Source organism: Phoenix dactylifera, chromosome 1 (assembly GCF_009389715.1).
Source record: "Phoenix dactylifera cultivar Barhee BC4 chromosome 1, palm_55x_up_171113_PBpolish2nd_filt_p, whole genome shotgun sequence".
Taxonomy (NCBI): domain Eukaryota; kingdom Viridiplantae; phylum Streptophyta; class Magnoliopsida; order Arecales; family Arecaceae; genus Phoenix; species Phoenix dactylifera.
Window position 1 is genome coordinate 24,813,154 of NC_052392.1, and position 19,784 is coordinate 24,832,937.

Sequence of the window (19,784 nt, forward strand, 5' to 3'; positions counted from 1 at the left end):
TATAGTTGAGATCACATAAAAAAAATAAATAAATAGAGCATCACTAATAGTGATTGAATGATTAAACTTTATAATTGAATCGGTTTTGTCGGTTTTTATGAATTGAGATCTAATTTTGAGATTGTGATAAATTTTCAGAGAGTATGCAACCATGTCATATAGCCGACCCGGATGATAGGTTTGGGACGTGACACTCATTTTATCTAGCAACTTAAAATTAACAGATTTAGCATCTGCCTTCAAGACCCAGAACCAAGGAAATCCGAAGTATCATCAAAGTGCTCACTGAATCAAACACCTGCACCCAAATGGCTTATGCTTATTGTTAACTACTAAACAGACCGCCTATAGCTAGCATACTAATTTCAGTGTATTCAAAGAATAATGCAATTGTTCAATTAATACAACTTGAATACATAATTAATCATCAAAAGTATTGACCATCCCACGCACTAAATGTAAATATGGTGGAAGGTTGAAATCTCAAGACTCTGTAAATTTTCCACGAGGCAATGATCTGCTACGTCTGAAGTGAGGTTCAGTAGTGTCTGTGCTTTCCTTTCCATTGTGAACTGCACCATTTTGAGTCTTGTTCTCATGCCTTCCGCTTGACAGCGGCGTCACCGCCTGAACGAAGGCCCTGAAACAAACACAACCACCTTTTCGTAGTAAACATACATCACCATCCATTAATAATGACAAGTGCAAAGGAGAGGCAGCAAACTGGTGTGTTTGAGAAGAAAAAAATACCTAGGTTCAACATTTTGGGAGATTCTTGTCGTGTGATGCTTTAGCTGCTTTGCCCGAGGACTACCATGTACAGGAGATTCGATAAGGCTACACTCATTTTCTGTTTCATAAAAATTGCTCTTCTTATGTGACTCTACCCTCCCTTTACTATCAAAGTCGAACCTTTGAGACCCAAATGGTTGCTGATGCTTTGACTTGATCCTACTCTCTGCCATATTCTTCCTGATGCCACCTTGTCTGACACCAAGTGCTGACTTGAGTTGCTTTTCTTCATGTTCAGCGAAGGCTGTCCTTAAATTGCTAATCTCTTGAGGGTTCCAACATCCGCCCAAACTCCTATTTGCTGCTGCTGATGATTTTGTGGCACTAGGTCTGTTAATGGATGATTTATCTGGAAACTGCAATCTTGATACGGGCCTATCATCGATGCTTACAATCTTAGGCTTGCTCTTAATGATGGCAGCACGGTCAGTGGATAATGATCTTCTTAGTGGAGGAGATGGGGACCTCAGCATAACGGAGCTGCGGTAGCTCAATTCAGCATTACAAGGTGATTGTGCATCAAGTTCTTTATTGAACAATGCAGAGGAACAACGGGGCCTTCTCTTCTTTCCTGATGAACAGCTTCTGAACTGCACAGCAGCATAAAAGAGAAAAAGTTCATATGTTAGAACTCGTTTTATTCACTTGTTCATAAATGCTCACACGCTATTTTTTTCTTGGTTCCTTTGCTCGTCATGCCCACAGTTTAATTGACTCTATCTTAGAACGTGAGCCCAGATCATGAATACTGCTCACGACAGCATGCCTTTGCCTTCTTAATCTTTACTAGTTTAGAAGCACCTTGGAGGGTTATCTTCACTTGCATGAACATAGTATGTACATCTCCTACCCAGTAGTTAGCCTCCCATAACTAAAGTTGGTTTTGCAGAGAATCTGGACCAATTTTATAAGGATTGACATCAAGAAGTGATGTAGAACCAGGATGAATTACTTGAGCAGCAAGTTTATCTGAAACTGTTAGACTTTGATCTCATTTATAGTTGTTTATTTTGCATGCTTTATATCAGTAATTAGGTCACTGTTTGTCAAACAAGTTATCTTTTAAATTTTTTTCTTGCGAAGTTGTTTACAAGTCAATAACATTTGCTTGCAAGAGCAGGAACAGCTACCTTCTGCATAGCTACCTCCTTACAAGTCAAATAAATATGCCTTGTGCTGTACTGGTTGAGATAGAGATTTAGTGATACTTCTTAGAAATTTTCTCCGATTTCTGGTTAATTGCATAGCAGCTTTCTTTTCTTCACTAGAAGATTTCTTAAGCATGAATGATATCAGGCCTGCTGTGCTTTCCTTCTGAATTACCAAGGGTTTTCAGCAGTAAAAAAGGCTGGCTAATGGTCCTAGGTTCCAAAAGTAATATCCATTGACTTCAACAAGAATATTTTTACATATATGCGAAAACTAAGAAAACCTATCACTGCAACTATCTCAAGATTCCTGGCTCTTACTTATGATTAATCAAAATTTGAATGGAGTTTAGACTATTTAACCAAGTTTACAAATAATGAGAGGATTGCACAAGACCAAATGTTACCCTTTACATTAATAACATTACTATTCTTTTCTGTCTATCAAGCCTCAATCGTCACCAAGTGAAAACCATCTCTTATTTAAGCATGAATTTCCAATACAAAGTTCAGTAATATGGCACTCCATAAATAATAACATTATGCATGAATGCACTTGCTACGGAAATTATCAAACACCACAAATAAACAGGCGGAAGATATCAAGTAGTTTTCTAATTTGTAATTGAAGACTGATTCCTCATTAAGCTATGCAATTAGCATGCCTAGAAGGTTATGTCATCGGATGAACCAGCAAGCTTTATCTCATATATGCTAAGTTGGCCATAGGGGTGGTCATGGTATATTACAACCACTCTTAATCTGACACCAACCTTCTGAATTGGTGATTAAATCCTGTCCAAAATAACTATTAGAAAGAAAGATGCCTGCCAAGGAACCCTACAGGAAATTGTTGGCATCTACACAACCTACATTTTTCTACAATTGAAAAAGATGAAAACCTACTTTATTAATCATGCAATTTTAACTCATGCAGTGAAGACAGGAATCCTCAAAGTCACCTTTATTCGAGGAAGGTGTCCAGATGGAGAGAGGAATACAAGTTCAAATAAATGAAATTGCATTGATTTCTACAGTGCATGATAACCTAATTTGAAGCACAACCCTCTAACCCAATTAATCTTAGAACTGAGTTACATAGTAATTTATGCTGAAAGTTGTTTAAGGATGTGCAAGATACCTCCGTCATTCTAACATTGCCTGTTTGTTGTTGAGTGCCTTCAAGTTTTGAGTTGCTGCTGTTAGTATAAGGTGATCTTACTTTTGAATTTTGCTCCTCCAAAGCGATCTGGCAGTAATCTTTCAGTTGTGCCATTTCAGATTCTTTACTTTCTAATGCTGATTTCAGTTTAGAGATCTGAGCAAGAAGGAACATCATATTTAGTATTCTACCAATAAGCAGTTATGCTTAACCCTGAATTGGCTCAAGATACAAGAGGGCAAACCTCCTCTTTAAGTTCTCTAACTTCACCAGCTTCCTTATTAGCACGAGCTGCCCCAAGCTCTACAGAGGCAACACGCTCTGCAAACTTAAGTGAGCTAATTGTTTCTCCAAAAGCATTAACTTCTGGATTTACATGTACAAACATCAAAGTCTTAGCCTGCCCACCTGCATTAAAAAAAATAAAAACATAAAATAAAAAACAAAAACATGATAAGAACAATGAAGAGAGTAACCTGATGAATAATGACATTGAGATAAGCTACAAAACAAGTTTTAGAAGATATAATTTTATTGCTAGTTTTTTTCTATAGACTGCATTGCTTCGTCAGTCTGAAAAAACTTAGCTTTTTTCTTCTTTTTCTTCTTCTTCTTTTTTTCCTTTTTTTTTTCTTTTTTTTTTTTGCTTAGGCGGGTGCTTCATACAGTGCGGGTGCTTTTTTCTGTTTAATTGTCTACTGAAAAAGTACCCTGTGCCATACTGAGAAAATAAATCCATTGTTCTGAAAGGAACAAGTTTCACCAACCCGCCTGTGGCATATGCAGGAATTTCACAACTTTTCAAGGGAAACTAATCTTTCGAACATCTTATTTAGAACAAAAAGGACTATTTAAATCTGTTCAAGATTTTCATGTGCCGATGCCTTCCAATTTAATTTTTTTAGGAAGAAATTGTTGAAACTGATAGTAAAGGTACAAAGCTTGCCTCCTGGCTTTATTGTGCCTACATTGCTAAGAACCATATCTGTAGGCATGCCGCTTATCCAGATAGACTACCTACTAATTATCTGACCCTAAAAATATATGAATGCAAAACTTATTTTCGCAAAAAAGTATAATTCTGGACTTTCTCTTGAAAAGATCTATCTGCAGAATAAAAAATTAGTCTATTATTAAGAGCACAAACAATCATGCTGGCTGATTTTAGAATTTTTATTTGCACCATATAACTAAAATGTCATGACCTTTATGCAAAGCAATAATGGCATCAGAAAAAATAGAAAAAGTAATAACCATTTTGAGCTCCCAGAAAATAAAAAATAGCTTCTGTGAATGGGATTCACAGATTTATAAGTTGCCCTATATCATCAATCTGGAACAGTTTGGTATATAAGCAATTTGTTCCTGTATGTGTTAGCTTGAGGTCAATTATAGGAAGAAACCTGAAAAGACGATAAAATTTGAAAGCATCCTGTGATTGCCACGAATTTTAGCAGGAGTGATGTTCAAAAAGTCTATTGGAAGTTATAGAAATTTTCAGTACCTAGAGCATCTTGCAGTACTTGCGTAAGTTTGCTATTTCTATAGGGAATGTGGGAACTTTTCTGCGCAAGTGCAGAGATAACATCTCCTAGTGCAGAAAGTGATCTATTTATGTGCTGAGCTTCCCTTAATCTTTCTCCAGTAGCTTCAGACTTATCCACCCTTTCACTTCCTGCAAGATCTACCAGATGAAGGCAGCCTCTTAGGATAGAATCAGTCTCTAATTCTCTGCCTTGAACATGAACTGTCAACACACTGGAGAAAAGAGGAGAATCATCAGACAATTATGAGCACTGTGCAGAGAGAATTCATTGAAGTAGGTATAAATGCATCTGTTTGTTAAACAGGAAATATAATACTAACATTGATGATCAAGTAATCTTTCTGCCATCATGATTGCCTAATCAAAAATGTTTTTTTTTTAATCACCTAAGTTTTTATGTACTGTGCCAATCAAGGTTCGCCGTACCGACCGTGCCGACGTATCGGTGTAGTCCGGTACCGGTATGGTACCGGTACCGAACCGAGCCGAACCGATACCATACCGAAAGTGCCACAACTGTCTCCCGTGAAGAACACCCCGTACCGGTGTGAACCGATTGGTTGGCACCAATACAGGTATGCACTAGTGTGAACCGACCGGTACGGGTATGTACGGGTGCGAACCGAGCCGGTTTGCACCAGTACAGGCCATGAACCGATCGGTTCCGACCCAGATTGGGTTAGAACCGATTTCAATAGCCGTGCCGTACCAGTGCCTGTCGGTACCGGTATGGTACGGGCTGAACCGACCAGTACCGGTCGGTTCAGCAGACCATGGTGCCAATAGTTCCTCTTAGCTTCACTAGAACTTCTAGATAACTTTAATACTTATAGATCTTATATTTAGAGTTGAAAAAGTTTGAGTGTATATCGATATTGAAGTAACATTTTTCATCAGAACCAAATGAGGGCAGTTTTTGAAACTGTCTGTGTGTTAGATAGCGATCAGTTTTTAAGATCATCATTATGAAAAAGTATCTCTTCTTTCTGCAAAATTATCATGGATATTTTACTACCAAAATGTCAGCGTCCATAGATATTTAGATATTCATGCATGCCATGTGGAGCCTATAGGCTAAGCACTGCAATTAGTTCCAAAACAACCGGTGTTGCTTATTTATGCTTTACTGTCAAATCAAAATATAAGTCATTGCTTTTTGTCAGTTATGCATGATGTTGTTTGTTATAGCTTCGTCCCCACAAATGCAGACTTAAAAGTGATGCCCATGCTGTACTAATTAATAAGGGGCATTCATGATGGTCAGTTTATAAAAAGAAAACAAAAACAGACTAAATGTATCATAACCAGATAGTTTCCATTTCCCATGATACTTACAACCCTGAAGAATGAGCTAGAGCATGAGTAAGATCTGATAATAGGCCACGCTACTTTTATGTTTTTTTGTAAACTAAATTGAGTACAGCACTTTCATGGCTTTTAGATTACACCACATGAACGAGGAGATAACTGCTTTACAAAATATTAGAGGATCATCCTTGACAATTTTGAGAGGTAATGAAAACTAATGATCATTTGGAAGTACCTGTGAGACCGGCTGCTGCGTTCATTTAGTGCAGTAGCGCCAACTGCACGATTTCCCTGGCCAATTTTCATTAATTCCAGAACATCTTGAGTACATTTAACAGGAACCAAGCTTGCGTCAGGTATGTTGAGTCCATTTAATTGAGAATTGTTTCGTATCTCTAATGTATTAAAGGTCAGGAAAGTGCCAAAATCCAACACACATAAATCAAGTTGTCTACCTCATAATGTCACAGTATGAATGTTTTAAGGGCAAAAATATTCACAACTTAATTGTTATTTTTGCAACCAAGGGAAAAAAATCATTATAAAACTATAAATAGTAGAAAAGGATATCTTCTGTTAGAACCATGAGCCACCAAAAGATCCCTCACTTGTTCATTGTATATCTCAATCATCTGGATACTCACATCATATGAGATGATATCAGCCCTTGATCTTGATATGCAGAATAGATCATTAAGTGCTCGATAGTTCACACCCCACGTTTCCTCTGTTGTCATGTCTGGACCACTCTAGAAAGCAAAACTGGGCATTACTAAAGTGTGATCTCAAGATAATGTTTGTTTCAAGAATTACAAATTTCCTGTGTTAAATGCATTGCCATGCCAGCAATAGCCTAATAAGGTTTAACTGTAGAAAAATGTTGACACTGCAAGGACTCTGAACAAATATGGATGTGGTATTAAAGAGGCCGAAAAATTCAGAACTTATAAAATCTTATGTTGGTGTGTATAAACATTGCAGAGCTTATATGTAGAAAAATTGCTTTGCCATAAACAGAATCAAAAGAATGGATCACAGAATGAACACTGATTAATTTACCCCATCCATTACAAGTAATTGTAATAACCTCAGGTAATAATCACAAAAATCTTTTGTCTCTTTCGATAATAATTGTGGAATTGTCATGTTAGTGACTTAAAGTCAGGACCTCTCCCAGCACAAGCACTTAGGAGATAGGTCCCAACCAGCAGACTAAAGTCCCATTGGCAACAACCATAAAGATCAAGCCGGAGAAGGTAAAACGCTCTCTATTCAAAACATTTTTCGAAAGAAAATTAACATCTAATCAAATCAGCAGAAGGAGGATCAATAACTTTGTTTCATAGGACGTCTCTCTAGCATCAAGCATTTTATCATGTGTGCTCATAGCAGTATGCTCATGTCGATACACAATTTTATCCTCAAACAACAACAACAAAAAAAAAGAAGGGGAAAATCAATTCATTTGAGGAACCAAAATAATATTTTATCACAAGGTAGCATCAAGCATTAAAGAGCTCTGGTTTCATATAAAAGTAGTCTGATGCATGCCTTGTGTGTGTATTGATCTGTTTCTGTTCACAGGCATGCATGCACACACGTGTCTGTGTGCACATCCTAATGTCAAAGCCGATATCCAGACATGCAGCCAACAGCACCAACACAGACATGCAAATGTGCATGCATGCAGAGTATTCTAAATGATCGTACCATTGTATATGTCTTCCCAGAGCCTGTTTGTCCATATGCAAAGATACAGACGTTGTAACCATCCATTACAGATCTGATCAAAGGTTGGGTATCAGCAAACACTTCAACTGCCAGAAATCAAACCATCATTAATTTTTATAAAAAAAATCAAATATGAACAACCTAATATAGACGAAAATCATGTTTACCGATACTAATTTTAAAGAGATCAATAAAGAAAGTGAAGATTTTGATGCTACAGATAAAGCATATTATTAAAATGCATCCCGACCTCATAGAAAAATTAGAACTGTTGTAGAACAACTTATTCCTCCCCGTCTCATACTTTGTATCAATGCAGTTTTCTCTTTTGCCAGAATTTTTTCCATGCATTTTATTAGTTTTGAATCATTGAAGAGTGTATTTCCATGACAGCAAAGAATTAAAACAACCAATGGTATTTTTTATTTGTGCACTCTAAACAATGTGTTTTTATCCTTACAACATGAATCCTTCATAAACTATATTTAGCTAATCAAACCATGACTACCAAGCAAAAGCCCAAGTCTGAAAGTTATAACATACTTTGCATGGCATTAGCTCCAAATACTTTGTTGAATGAAAATATCTTCCTTGCATCCTTCCCTTGCTTTTGAGGGTTCACAATCATTATACTTCCATTTTCTCCAATATGATCAATAGTAGATTTTCCATCACATTGATTTGATAAGAAAGGCCTCACTCGACAGTATACCCGAATGTTACCTGTGTAGAATTCCATTTTACCAAATAAGCTTTTGATCTATATGAACTAATAAGAGATTGAACACAGGAAAAATCAGTAGTTACCTTTAAGATCTTGCACCTGATTGTGAAGCATACGATTTTCCTCAAGCAATTTATAGTAGGAAGAAGTGTTCACTTGGAGGCATTGTATATGGTGTTCTAAAATAATAACAACGACACTAAATGAAGTCAAATGATGAATTAATATATTTCAAAAAATACAAAAAAGAAGTCATAACAATTTCATTTTCTCACCAAGCTTCTTAAGATCCTCTTCCCATTTTGTCCGACTGCATTCAACTTTAACTTTCATTTCATACAAGGAGAATTTCAACTTCTGAAAATTTTAAAATAAGATGGTTACTGTAGCTCCAAGAAATGAGAATTGCAGATTATAACAAACAAGCACCAAGTTGTTTGTTGTAACTTGTATTGTTGTTGTTGCTGCTGCTGTGGCCGCTGATACTGATTGTTGTTGTTGGCTCTTCTAGGCAATTTCTAATTATTATCAAAATCTTAATACCTATATGGTTCTTCCAAATGTCAACAGATAAATAATTCACTCACAGATTGTATAATAATTCAGTGTTCCCTAGCTGTTTTATCCTTCACAACTACTTCATGAAGTAATCATGGATTATCAGTTAATGTTGTTTTTATTGCTGTTTCTTCTATTGCTGGCTTGCTGATGATTTTGATTGTTGTTGTCCTCCCATCCTTCCCGTTGTTTCACTAGCATAATTATTAACTAACTGTTACAAAATTTTAAGGAATTTTTTATGTAATATTTTCAAAATTACTCCTGGACCTTGGCATGCTTTCCACAGACTAGGAATCTGACATCGTCAAAATGCCAAACATGTGACTGAGTCACACCAAATGTCAATAAACATGGCCCCAAAGAAATCATGCATATCCATAATATGTTATATATCTGACAATCCTGGTGAATTGGTTAGTTTAACAGATAATGTCTTTACCTCTAGTTCCTTCTGCTGATATGCAAGCCTTTCCTCTTTGTCAGCATTTGCACGACCACCACAGAAACAAAACTTTGAGAATGAAGACAAGAGACAACTATTTTCTTTAAGAACAGTCTCAACTAACTCTGGCTTTGATATAGTTTTGCTGCAGTCCTTCAGCGTTCTCTTCAAAAGCAACCCTAGCTGGTGAAGGTATCAAAAGCGATCAAAGACAAAGAAACAACCTAGATTTTGCACCATAGCTAGCAATTAATGGAATATTTCAGGATTTAACGATAGCACTTATTGCAGATTAGCATGATCAATTAAATGCTTCTTGGAAGAAAAAATTCATGCCACTCCAGTATGGCTGTTACATTCTCACAAGTTTACAGCACAATAAATATAATGAATCATAACTGGCCACTCTCTTGAAAGGAATTTGATTGCAACTCCCACCAGCGCTGGTAGAGCGGTCCTAAACACTCAGTTATCATGCCATCGCTTGGATGCCTAAAACTTTTACAGTTAATCAGCTAATTACTGCTACATGTTCAAATGGACTGACTAATTAAGATAAAACAAGAACCAGTCACCAGGTGCTGCTCTTCTTGTTTGTATCATGTTTTTTAGATCATTTCTTTGTGTTTCTTTTGGTTTGTATCTCGGCTAGGATCTCTATAATTGGTTGTTTTGTTGCCCTTTTTTGGGTCTTAGCTAGTACCTAAGACAAACCAACACCCAACACTGATGGATTTCTCAAAAACATGCAAAAAGAACAGATATTACCACTCAATCAAACTAGATTGTAATGACAGAAAAAATGATTTAAATCTGTAATCTTATCAGGACATGTATCGCAAAGCAACAAGACAAAAACGTAAACAGCCTACAAAGGGAACTTGAAGAGGCTTAGCAGACTCTCAGTTAACCATATAAGCTAATTACCTCTAATAACAATTTCTAAGAAACCAAGTTTGCTCAACAGCTCATTACTAATAATCTTTTATATCTACTAACTAATCATCTTTTGTGATATCTAAAAGGTATTAAATTGTTAATCTCCATGCAGACAATGCATGCTTCCATATGTAACAGACAAGTATACTTCTATATGATACATGTAAAATGCAACTAAACATTCCTCCATATATACGTATCTATCATTTTATTTTTATGCCATAACTACATACACGTAATATGGACTCATGCTATAGCATTTACAGAACACATGCTTTGAAGTTTTGCAATATCTGTATGTCAACCAGTTTATTTTCCCTGGAAAAAAAATCAGAACATTAAAAAAAAACATTGAACCATGCTGTTGTAGTCATCCAGCAATAAAAGAAAGTTGCACTCCCTCTATCCCCTTTGCATTGCAGTCCTCCACCACACTTTGTTATTGAAAAGTAGGGTGTTAAGTCAAGTTGGGTCCAGTTCTTAATTAGTCTCACAGGTTGAGGATCTGAACCTAGAATCAACCCATTCTTACTCGGTGAAGTTGTGTTTAACCAGATCCAAATTTTTATGAGATAGCTTGGACATATTAAACCTTTTATAACTGAGTTTACTTGACTGATTATAGTTGTGTTAGACATATTTGACTGGATTCAGGAATCGATCCTATGTTTCAGATCCAAAATCAAGCCACAGGCCTAGGTCTACAGCTTGGCCCATGTTCAGATCAGCTTGCTTCTATGACATACTTCCATTGACATGTCAATCTGGATCTTAACTATAATAACATAAATCGGATGTCTAATTATCTTAAACAGTTAATATGTTCTGCCATGGATATCAGCTACTGCATTAAAGAATGGCTAATTTTCAACAATCTGTAACAACTAAAATAACCATACAAATAGCAGATTTTTTTTCCAATTTTAGAAAGTAATACAAATTTTTGACTGCTACTCAGTACCACTGGAAAAGAAAATTGAATTTATTTCAAACCAGCATGTTTAATGATTAATTTAGCACAAAAGATGCAAATATTATTAATACAAGGATCACTGAAGAAATTGTGGTCACCATGATACCACTTTCAACTAAAGAATTTATCAACTATTAATTCCATTATCAACATCCTTTTCTTGGTGCAAAAAGAAGTGCTGTCTGTAGTTTTCTCTTCTTCAGGTTTTAGCCTCTTTCAATCATTATTCCCTAGTCTGATAACTGTAAGAGAAACTGATCAGAATCTGTTACGACACACTCTTATGTTGCCCAAAACAAACATTTCCAGAATCATAGAGGTGCATAAATGACTGTTATATGGTTACCTGATTTCTTCGAGACACAAGCAGCATATAAAACTCTTTAACAGCTTGCTCAAGCACCCAATCAATGAGCTACAACATAAAAAGCCAAATTAGACAGTTTAGATTATTTGATGGAACAAAGGGAAAGCATGAGTGCAAAGACTTGCCCATGAAACGTTTAGATTTATAAGAGAGAAAACTGCAGTATTTCTGGCACAGATAAGACATGTAAATTTACACAATCAAATATGAGCAACATGCCTAATTTGATAGCTACAGTTGCCATGAACCAGTTTACAAGCATGCCAACATAGCCAGTTATTTTTATACTGCATTAAAGTTTGCATCCTGTGGCCAACTAAATATACTTATTTAAATGCATGTCCATGTGCCTGTCCTGATAGCATTTGTAAATTTCAGACAAATGAGCTGTACATCTAAAACAGAATTTGTTGAATAGCCTGCTCTATGGGAAAAGTAATCTAGCACTTTTTACTTGCTATAGTGAATGTACACTATGCTACTACAGATCTTACTAGATTAGTATTTTTTTTTCTCTATTTGTTTGTGCAATGTTCGGATTGAACAAAGCTATATATCAGTTCAATAGAGCAACCCTTAGTGGTATATCATACCCATAGTATATTGAGTCCTATTTGGCTAGACTTTGTAAGTATATATTGCAATCTCCCTGAAAACGGTCTCTTCAAATTTTAGTTGGGGTACAAAATAAGCATCTCAGGCCCATGAACTTTAGACCTTCTGTATATGGTCCAGCTACCTCATGCTGCTGTATTTAGTTGACTCAGACCCTTTGATTTATGAGAGACCCAGTGATATGCTTGCCATAAGACCTTTGGAAAGTCCACTCAATATGCCTAGACCAGCAACTTCAAAGATCATTGGAAGTAAAGAAAGTACCGTAGCAGTCTGGACCAATATGTGCTTTGCATCCCAACCTCCACATGCCCACAATTACATTCTTGATGTCAAGAATTTAGAAGTCCATTTGGTCATACACCATCTTTGATGCTCTATTCAGAGAATATAACAACCTTTTAACAATCTATAGCAAGTTTGCTTCATCAAGTTTTTGCTAATTTTTATGGCTAAAATCACATTTTATGTCAATTTCGATGATACCATCTTCAGTTCAATTGCATGCCAGCGTTTTAAAAATAATGAAACTTTGTCATGTTAGTTCATGGATTATATTTTCCAAAAATGATTATCTTTTTTTCATGACGGTGACAATGGATCATATTCAATCATGTCAGCTTCCTGAAGAAATGTTTGTTATGAACATTATGTTCATGCAACCATTACCGAGGAGCAAAGGATTTAACTAGGAGTACAAGTTGTAAGATCATAATGATGTAAAAGTTTACAAAATTCAAATATTAATTTTTTTAAAAGTCATGTATGTTTACAGTGCAAGTTCAATTTTCAAATTTTGGAAAATATTTTTTCCTCTAAAATTGCAATTGCATAGGGAAGTACTTTTGCTTTCTGATGAATGAATAATAAAGGGAATATCTGATCCTTTGCGATGTATGAATTATAAGTTAATGATGAAGATTACTATGACTGAGTTTTACTTTATCCAAGACAACAAGAATTGGGTCTGCTGGTTTGCTAAGGAGAGGTTCTGTGTTCCAGATTGGGAAGTGGCAATCCCATCATATTTCTCAGAAAATAAATGCTTTACTCATAATTCTTATTAACATTAAGCCATCTTGATGAGCAAACAAAGTTACAATTTCCTTTTAGCAATCGTTTCTTAGATAAATCTTTGGCATACATATTAACAATATAAAATTTCAAGCATAGCAAGGGAAACTTTTATGATGAGAATGGAGAAACACTGCAAAACTGTGAAACAAAAGAAATGGTATCTTACCTACCGTTTCATTCAAAGGTATGTCCTCTGCCTCAGTGTATTGTGAAAGAAAAGCCTGTAGAAGTCTAAGCCCAAACTGATCAAAGAGGAGACTGAGAGAATTAGCTGCATTGGACTCTTCGAGGGAAACCTCAGCAACTAAATCAAGTATTTCCAGTAGCTGTTGGTTTTGTGGCAAAGTTGAAGCATCATATAATTCAGCAGAAGTACCATCGAGCAAAGAGGAAGGAGAACCCTTGCTTGATGATGTAATCTTTACAAGCCCACCATACCTCCAGACCCCTATTCCACCAGCTAGTTTCCACTTATGGTACCCTTTGAGACAAAGGATACAATCGACAACCTTAATTGATGATCCTCCCTGCAAATATATTGCAATATTTAAATCAAGATGAAAAATTGAATTGAAATGAAATGAAATGAATTAATGAACACTGAATACAATTATGTTGATTAAATGTACATGCCCAATAAAGAAGTCATTCACATTCTTCAGAGTTCAGACAATTAAAATAATTGTTTTTACTGGCCCAATGGTTCTTTTACTAAGACAGCATTGGTTCATTCTCTCACTCAGACCAGATCAAACCAATGTCTTAGATAAATTAGTCGGTTCTTGAGAAAGATCACCAAGTTTTTTTTCCCTTTTTCTGACTATGATGATTTGTTCTAGGTTAAGACATACCTTTTCTAGATCCGATGCTTCAAATGTCAAAAGCTTCATTTCACCAACTGCAACAAGGAAATTCCTCATGTTCTCAAAATACTGAATTGCTGATTGAGCTGCTCCATCAGTAGATTCAACAGTGATAACAGGATTCTCTACAACCTATTGAATCAAATCTATCAGCAATGAGATGTTGTTACAAAATAGCAAACAAACCCATCATGGTGTTAGACTTCTATACTAACATGCAGCATAACATCAACAGTGGAAAAGATCTGACATTCTGACAAGAGATAGAATGTACAAGCATACAACAAATGCCTGCAGGTACATACAGACGTAGCTAACCATGGGATTGATAAATAGCTAATCACAGGAAGCACTTTCCCTTGTTATTGTCCCTTATGGAGCGCAAGTTTGTACATGCTATTATACACTTGAATATTGTATTGAGCACCCAATACCTGCTTATCAACCTGAGGAGAACCAAAAAACTAGAGTAATATACATTGTAAGATATTCACTGTATCAATACATGGATGTAAGGATTTTCTGCATCGATTACACATGACAGGCTAAAATAGCAAAAGCTAGTGAGACATCAATGTAGAATTACATTTTAGCACTCCCACTCTGTCTTGACTTAGAGATGCTCAAACGGATCTAAGTTTCTTCAAGCTTAGTCCTGCATGATGTTCTCACAGAGATGTCGGTACTTGATATTTCATATTTATTCCAAAATCTATGATTTCATCATATGGTACCTTTTCTGCAATGAAGTCTATTTTTGGATTTTCCATGACTTAGTATGCTTGGAAGCCAACCAAAATAAAAATATTTTAATTATCAAGTTTGATCTCAAATTGTTAATCATATTACAACTTCATCTAAAATAATGCCATCTTTACTTGGTCGTTTGCTAACATGATGTACTTGCCCCTCTAGAAGGAGTTTCTATTGACTTGTATTGGCCCTCTGAATTTCTTGATAAGCTCCAAGTAATATTGCCATTGCCTGCTTTAAAATGTGCTCCACTAGAATGGCCATTTCCATTGTCAATAAGAACAAAAATGTGACCATATTTTAGATATTTTCCTCTGACCACCTTTAATTAAATTTTGCTTCATTGCAATTACAACTGCCCTGTAGTATGCCACGCCTATTACCTTTGGTGTGTTTACTTGCACAATCTCATCTCTAGTCCAAGTGGTCCAGCTACAAAAGAATTTTCAAGCTATCGACTATTGTCCGATGCAGTTCAGCATAGAGCAGCACACATCATGTCAGTGTCTTATGGATAAGGAGCTCTATAATGATGCTGAGTGCATGCTAATGCATGCCAACTAGTGTGGGATAACACAACACAATATGTACTGTTCCAATGTCAAACCGACATATCACTGGCTCACAAAACTTAATCCCTGTTTTGAGTTGTTTTAATATTGATTAGGAAATGTTATTTTAAGACTTTTAAAGATAAAAGGTGCATTGATTTTAAAACAAGGCTTGGTAAAGTTAATTATGGAAAAAATATCAAAATTAAATATAAAGTAGCTCCAACAGGAAGCTAAAAAAATAGGTTACATTTTGGCATCACCTCCAATTTCCAATTTTGAAAACCAAAACCATTTTTTTTGAAAATCAAAACCCAAAACTTATTTGGTAGTCACTTGAGTCGTGGCGATGGCAGTGATTGTGGCAGCTGCTTGTGACGGCTACACTAGTGGTGGTGCCAGGACCTACAATTAAGGCTGGCAAGCAGCGATGGCAAATATGAGCGGTGGAAGGGTTCAAGACAGATGGTGGTGGAAGTGGCTACAAAGACAGTGGTTGTGGTTATGTGTGGTTCCCATTTAAAAAAACAATAAGGTGAAAGCAAGTCCCAAGAGCTTTCACTTTTTCAGAAACTAGAAAAGAGTTTTCAGAAAAATCAGATATGAAACGGGATGACCAAATGAGTGTTTTGCCTCAGTTTCCATATTTTCAAAAACAAAAACCGAAAAATGGAAATTAGCAATGATGTGAAGCAAGCCCCTCTCTTCTGGTTATAAAACTACTACTCCAATATATTCAACATAACAAGTTCAACAACTTCATGGTGATTTCTTGTTTCTTTCTCATTTTGGTAGGGATTTATGGACCAAAATTTTACTTAGACACAACCATATCTACACCTCATCCAAACCCCCAATATTTGGACCTAATCTAAACCCTCATTGTTAATCCCAAAAGATTGACTACATTGTGTTTTGGCCTAATACATGGGAAACAGAAGGCCATGAAACCATCCTATTCTCACTCAAAATTGCTCCAAGTTGTGTCTTATGATCCTATAATTTTAAAACCACCATTCGAATAATTGGCATACCAACTGCATACTAGTCAAGAACCAGTACAGCGAGGCTCATTACATGCTGATTTTGGTAACTGGTTCAAACCACCTGGATTACACCAGATTGGGGCAGGTCAGCCTAAATCAAGCCTGAATCATTGAATATTTCTCAGCACCAAACCCTATCGATATCGAAGTCTCCAACACGCTTGCATCAACATTATCAATGATGCGACCAAAGAAGTACTACTGCAATCATGGTTACCAAACACCAAACCTTCAACGAAATGCTTCTATTCAAAAAACTACATGAAAGATCTTCCAAAAGAGAATCTTAACACAGACAAAAACAACACCAAACATGCACTAACTCTATGACTTCTTTCTCATCTTACCTGAACTAATCATAATTCTATATCAATAGAAGCCAATCACATGAATTTATGATGCCTTTTAGAAAGGATGCTTGTGTCTGCCATACCCAATTCTCTCTAAAGAGAAAAACCTTCAAGCATAGTACTTTACTTAGCAATCCCTCCAATCAATTATTTCACCAAGAATTCTAAGCTGCACCTAAAGGATAGGACTGTTCACAAAGACAAACATCCAATCTAAACTAAATAGGTGCTGTCAAACAAAATAATTCAATATCTACCCTGTTATATTTGTCTGTTTTAAGCTTTTGTTGGGGATAGCAGTTTGCTAACACATTAGCCTCATGCCATAGACGAGAAACAAAATCATACATATTACAAATTAGAACGGCATAAACACCCGCCAACAAGTTTCACCCGACACCACTGCAATTTTTCATGTGAAATATTAAATTATTACTTAAACAAGTCCAACACATGAAAATAACGTCGAACTTCCACCATGACAAATAAGAAATGACTAAGTTGATTGATAAATCTAATCACCACTCCATCACAAGGCAAGTGAATAACCAAGAAGAGGGCATCGGCCCAATCGAGCTAAACATCAAGAAGTCAAAGTATTCAAGAATCTTTGTCCTGGAGGATCAAAAAAAGAAATGAAAAAGCAAAAGACAAGAAGCGGAAACAACGAACTAAACTCTAAAAGTTTACGGTATATACCTTTGGAACGGCGCCAGCATTGACTCTGTTGAGGACGTTACAGAGGATCAGGCCATTGCGCAATGCGAGGCAGAACTCCTCCTCCGACGGCTCTGTCGGCAGGCTTTCCGAGGCACCCCGATCCATTTGCCTCAGCCATCGTGCCGCTTCGAACCTCCTTGAAGCTAAAATTAGAAACAATAAAGATCTTCGCTTATTTAATTAAGCGGAAGAGGAGGCAGGGTAAAGATGGAACCCCGCCGTTTCCAAGATGGATAAATCCATACCAGCTTCTTCCGCCTTTCTAAGAGCCATCTCATCGCTGATGCTCTCCTCCGCAGTGAGCTTAAAGGCCTTCAACCCCATTCCGCCGCCTCGCAAACCAAAGCTCCTGCCAGAAGACGCCATGGCAGTCCCCACCACCGGAAACGAAGTGATCTCGAGGATCCAATTCCAACGCGTTTCCCGGAGTTTTGCCGGAGAGATCTAGGCCTCCGGAAATAGTCTCGGTTGTCGTCCACTTGAGCTCGCTCTCCCCACGGATCCAAAACTAAGAACAGAGGAGCGGAGAAAGGTGATGAAAGAGAGGCAGGGTTCTCGTGGAGTGTGCGAGGGAGGGCATTCGAAAACCAAATCGGTCGGTTTATTAAATGCGAAGTGGGAGTTCAGTGATGGTTGAAATTTTTCCAGCGTCTGCTACCTGGAATGGAATAGCAAACACTTGTTCTTGCGAATGTCAAGACGAAACGTGCACGTGCGTGGCGATTTTGTTCTTAAAATTTTTTGAATACACGTGGGCCTGCTGCTGCAGCTTTTGTTTGTTTACCAGCAGCTACCGTCGTGCTGACAAAGCCATTTAAAAACCCAAGAGATTCAAAAGTAAGACGTTAACGGTGTTTCTCCGTCCAGTCGGTTGAAATACCGTGAAGGGAGCGAGTTAAGGGGCCCAAAAATATTTGACCTTGTGACATACCGTGAAGCAGCTTGGTTCTCCCTTTGCAGCCGATCTAAGATGCAACGAAAGTATGAATCACAGCAACCCAATTAGATCTCGTAGATGAGGAGAACCTATTTGGTGTCAATTTTTTTGGGCCTCGTGGCATTGCTCCTTCTGATAACGTCGTTAAGTACCCCATTTGACCTGATCCCGTGTCCCCGCATGGCCGACCTTTTCAAAACCAAGCAATTATTAAGCGCCATGTAGGTGGAAATAGATTCTGTTCTGATGTCTTTGAGGACACGGTATCCAAGACCGGATAATATAACAGGAAAGGGTGAGCGGGGAGCGATCCGGTGTAGGACTGCTACGTGTAATTTAAATTTGACCGTCTGATGAAGCACGGTGGGACCGAGATACGATGGGGCGTATCTGATGGGGAACGCGAGGGAGTCGACGACGCGGTCTAGAGGTTTGAAATGATTGGGATCGCACGCCCCAGTTCGACCGTTGGGATCCACCACGTCCACGAATTCAAATTACTGCGCACGCGGGCTTCGCCATTGAGCACGGAATAATACCGGCTGTCTACCATTAGCTAGTCAAAAGAGAGGCCTCTTTATTTCACCGACACCGAATCACTTTGTTAACAACTCATGGCTTGGCTTTGAAGCATGATCCCTGGCCTTTGATCACGGAATGCTTCCCAAGCTCTTGATACATGACCTCCTCTCGAATCAATTCCATGCTTATTTATCTTTGCATCTGGCATGAAACGTTTTAATCAAGAATTGCTTGTTTACTTATTATCTGGATAGGGAAAAGTGACGATTGGATTGGAAAAAAAAATTTGCGAACAAGTGCGTGCATGTTCTTAATAGGTAACATGCATGTGTCATTGTGTCTATACAAGTGTCAATTGGAGACAGGAAGACATTTGCCTTCCATCACGGGCAAACAATTTGGCTAGACAAATGCCATGAATCCATAGCAAGTTGTTGAATCTGGCATTGTTGAGTGGCATGTTCAAAAAGTGGATAGCATTGATGATTTATCATTACATGTGCAATAGGCCATTGAGTACAAAATATAGTCCCATGATAGCATTAACAAAAAACAAGAGCAATTGTGCTTAAGGCCAATTTTTTGAACTTAAACGGCCTACTGTTGATGAGAAATAACCTATATATGCATCTGGTTAGGAAGATACGTAACATAGAG

The 19,784-nt window shown here is 37.2% G+C and overlaps 1 protein-coding gene across 1 annotated transcript; it reads right to left on the minus strand.

Moving 5' to 3' along the window:
• Nucleotides 1-286: 286 nt before the first annotated feature.
• Nucleotides 287-18,251, minus strand: LOC103716805 (kinesin-like protein KIN-14F). Its single transcript, XM_008804976.3, has 17 exons — nt 17,914-18,251; nt 17,648-17,811; nt 14,237-14,380; nt 13,556-13,912; nt 11,673-11,741; nt 9,412-9,597; nt 8,687-8,768; nt 8,495-8,590; nt 8,231-8,410; nt 7,667-7,773; nt 6,527-6,705; nt 6,192-6,356; nt 4,607-4,860; nt 3,347-3,510; nt 3,082-3,258; nt 751-1,382; nt 287-640 (listed from the first exon to the last, which is right to left on the minus strand). The coding sequence occupies exons 1-17, from the start codon at nt 18,032-18,034 to the stop codon at nt 484-486; spliced, it is 3,234 nt and encodes a 1,077-aa protein (XP_008803198.2). The 5' UTR covers nt 18,035-18,251; the 3' UTR covers nt 287-483.
• Nucleotides 18,252-19,784: the final 1,533 nt, after the last annotated feature.

Bases quoted from the DNA above. Each gene is read 5' to 3' on its own strand.
- LOC103716805 (XM_008804976.3), bottom strand. From the start codon at position 18,034: ATGGCGTCTTCTGGCAGGAGCTTTGGTTTGCGAGGCGGCGGAATGGGG. The intron at 8,591-8,686 runs GTGAGAAAATGA...TTATTATTTTAG, and splicing joins AGAGGATCTTAAGAAGCTTG to AACACCATATACAATGCCTC. The intron at 7,774-8,230 runs GTATGTTATAAC...GATTTCTGGCAG, and splicing joins TGGAGCTAATGCCATGCAAA to TTGAAGTGTTTGCTGATACC.